This window comes from Plectropomus leopardus, unplaced genomic scaffold, assembly GCF_008729295.1.
Source record: "Plectropomus leopardus isolate mb unplaced genomic scaffold, YSFRI_Pleo_2.0 unplaced_scaffold14826, whole genome shotgun sequence".
Classification (NCBI taxonomy): Eukaryota; Metazoa; Chordata; class Actinopteri; order Perciformes; family Serranidae; genus Plectropomus; species Plectropomus leopardus.
This window is the reverse complement of record NW_024615864.1, coordinates 1-1,379: the sequence shown is the minus strand read 5'-3', so window position 1 is coordinate 1,379 and position 1,379 is coordinate 1. Positions and strand designations below refer to the sequence as shown.

Sequence of the window (1,379 nt, the reverse complement as noted above, 5' to 3'; positions counted from 1 at the left end):
ATGTCACCCTCAACTTTTCCTTTAGGAAGTAAAATGTCAACAGTAGGGATGTTGACCTCTCCTCCTTTAACACCGGGACCTTTGAGGCTGATGTCTACATCGGGAGATTTTATTTGGGGCAAAGAAATATCAACTGATGGCATGTTTAGCTTGCCGCCTTTAACCTCTGGGCCTTCGATATTTATCTGAGGTCCCTTTGCTTTCATTTTAGGAAGAGCGATATCAACAGAGGGCATATGGAACTTGCCTCCTTTGCCAACATGTCCCTCAATTCCAATTTCTCCTCTTGCTTTTCCTTTAGGGAGTGAAATATCAATGTCTGGCATTTCAGTTTTTCCTCCCTTCATGTCTGGGCTTTTTATTTTGATATCACCCTCTGGTAGACTCACTTTTGGCAATGAGACATCAAATTTCGGCATTTTAAATTTACCTCCCTTCACCTCAGGTACCTCAACATCAAGGTCACCCTCAACTTTTCCTTTGGGGAGTGAAATGTCACCTTTAATTTCAGGTCCTTCAATATCAACATCAATTCCCTTTGCTTTTGTTTTAGGAAGAGAGATATTAACTGAGGGCATGTGTAACTTGGCTCCTTTGCCACCGTGTCCCTCAATGTCAACATCTCCTTTTACCTTTCCTTTTGGGAGTGAAATATCAACTGTTGGTATGTCCACATTACCTTCTGGTAGGTTCATCTTTGGAAGTGAAACATCAAATTTGGGCATTTTGAATTTGCCTCCTTTTATCTCAGGACCCTCAACACTGAAGTCACCATCTCCTTTTCCTTTTGGGAGCGACAAGTCAATATCTGGAATCTCAATCTTCCCTCCCTTGATGTCTGGGCCTCTTATTTTGACATCATCCTCTGGGAGACTCACTTTTGGTAAAGACACATTAAATTTTGGCATTTTAATTTTACCCCCCTTCACCTCAGGACCCTCAACATCAAGGTCACCTTCAGCCTTTACTTTGGGGAGTGAAATGTCAACAGATGGCAAGTTCCACTTTCCCCCTTTGACATCAGGACCCTTAAGACTGATATCTATCTCTGGAGTCTTAATTTTAGGGAGTGACATGTCACCTTCGATATCAGGTCCTTGAATATCAACATCAGCTCCCTTTGTTTTGATTTTAGGAAGAGAGATATCAACTGATGGCATGTGAAACTTGTCTCCTTTACCACTGTGCCCATCAATGTCAATATCCACATCTGCTTTTCCTTTTGGAAGTGAAATATCAACACCTGGCATTTCAGTTTTTCCTTTCACATTTGGTCCTTCCACATTGGCATCACCTTGTGGGAGACTAACTTTTGGTAATGAAACATCAAAATGCGGCATTTTGAATTTTCCTCCTTTCACCTCAGGGCCTTCAACATT

At 41.7% G+C, this 1,379-nt stretch overlaps 1 protein-coding gene across 1 annotated transcript; it reads right to left on the bottom strand.

The window, feature by feature from the left end:
• Nucleotides 1–7: 7 nt before the first annotated feature.
• Nucleotides 8–1,353, bottom strand: LOC121964257 (neuroblast differentiation-associated protein AHNAK-like; the record flags this gene model as incomplete). Its single annotated transcript, XM_042514475.1, has 1 exon — nt 8–1,353. A coding segment is annotated over exon 1 (1,333 nt), but the record flags the coding sequence as incomplete, so codon positions are not given.
• Nucleotides 1,354–1,379: the final 26 nt, after the last annotated feature.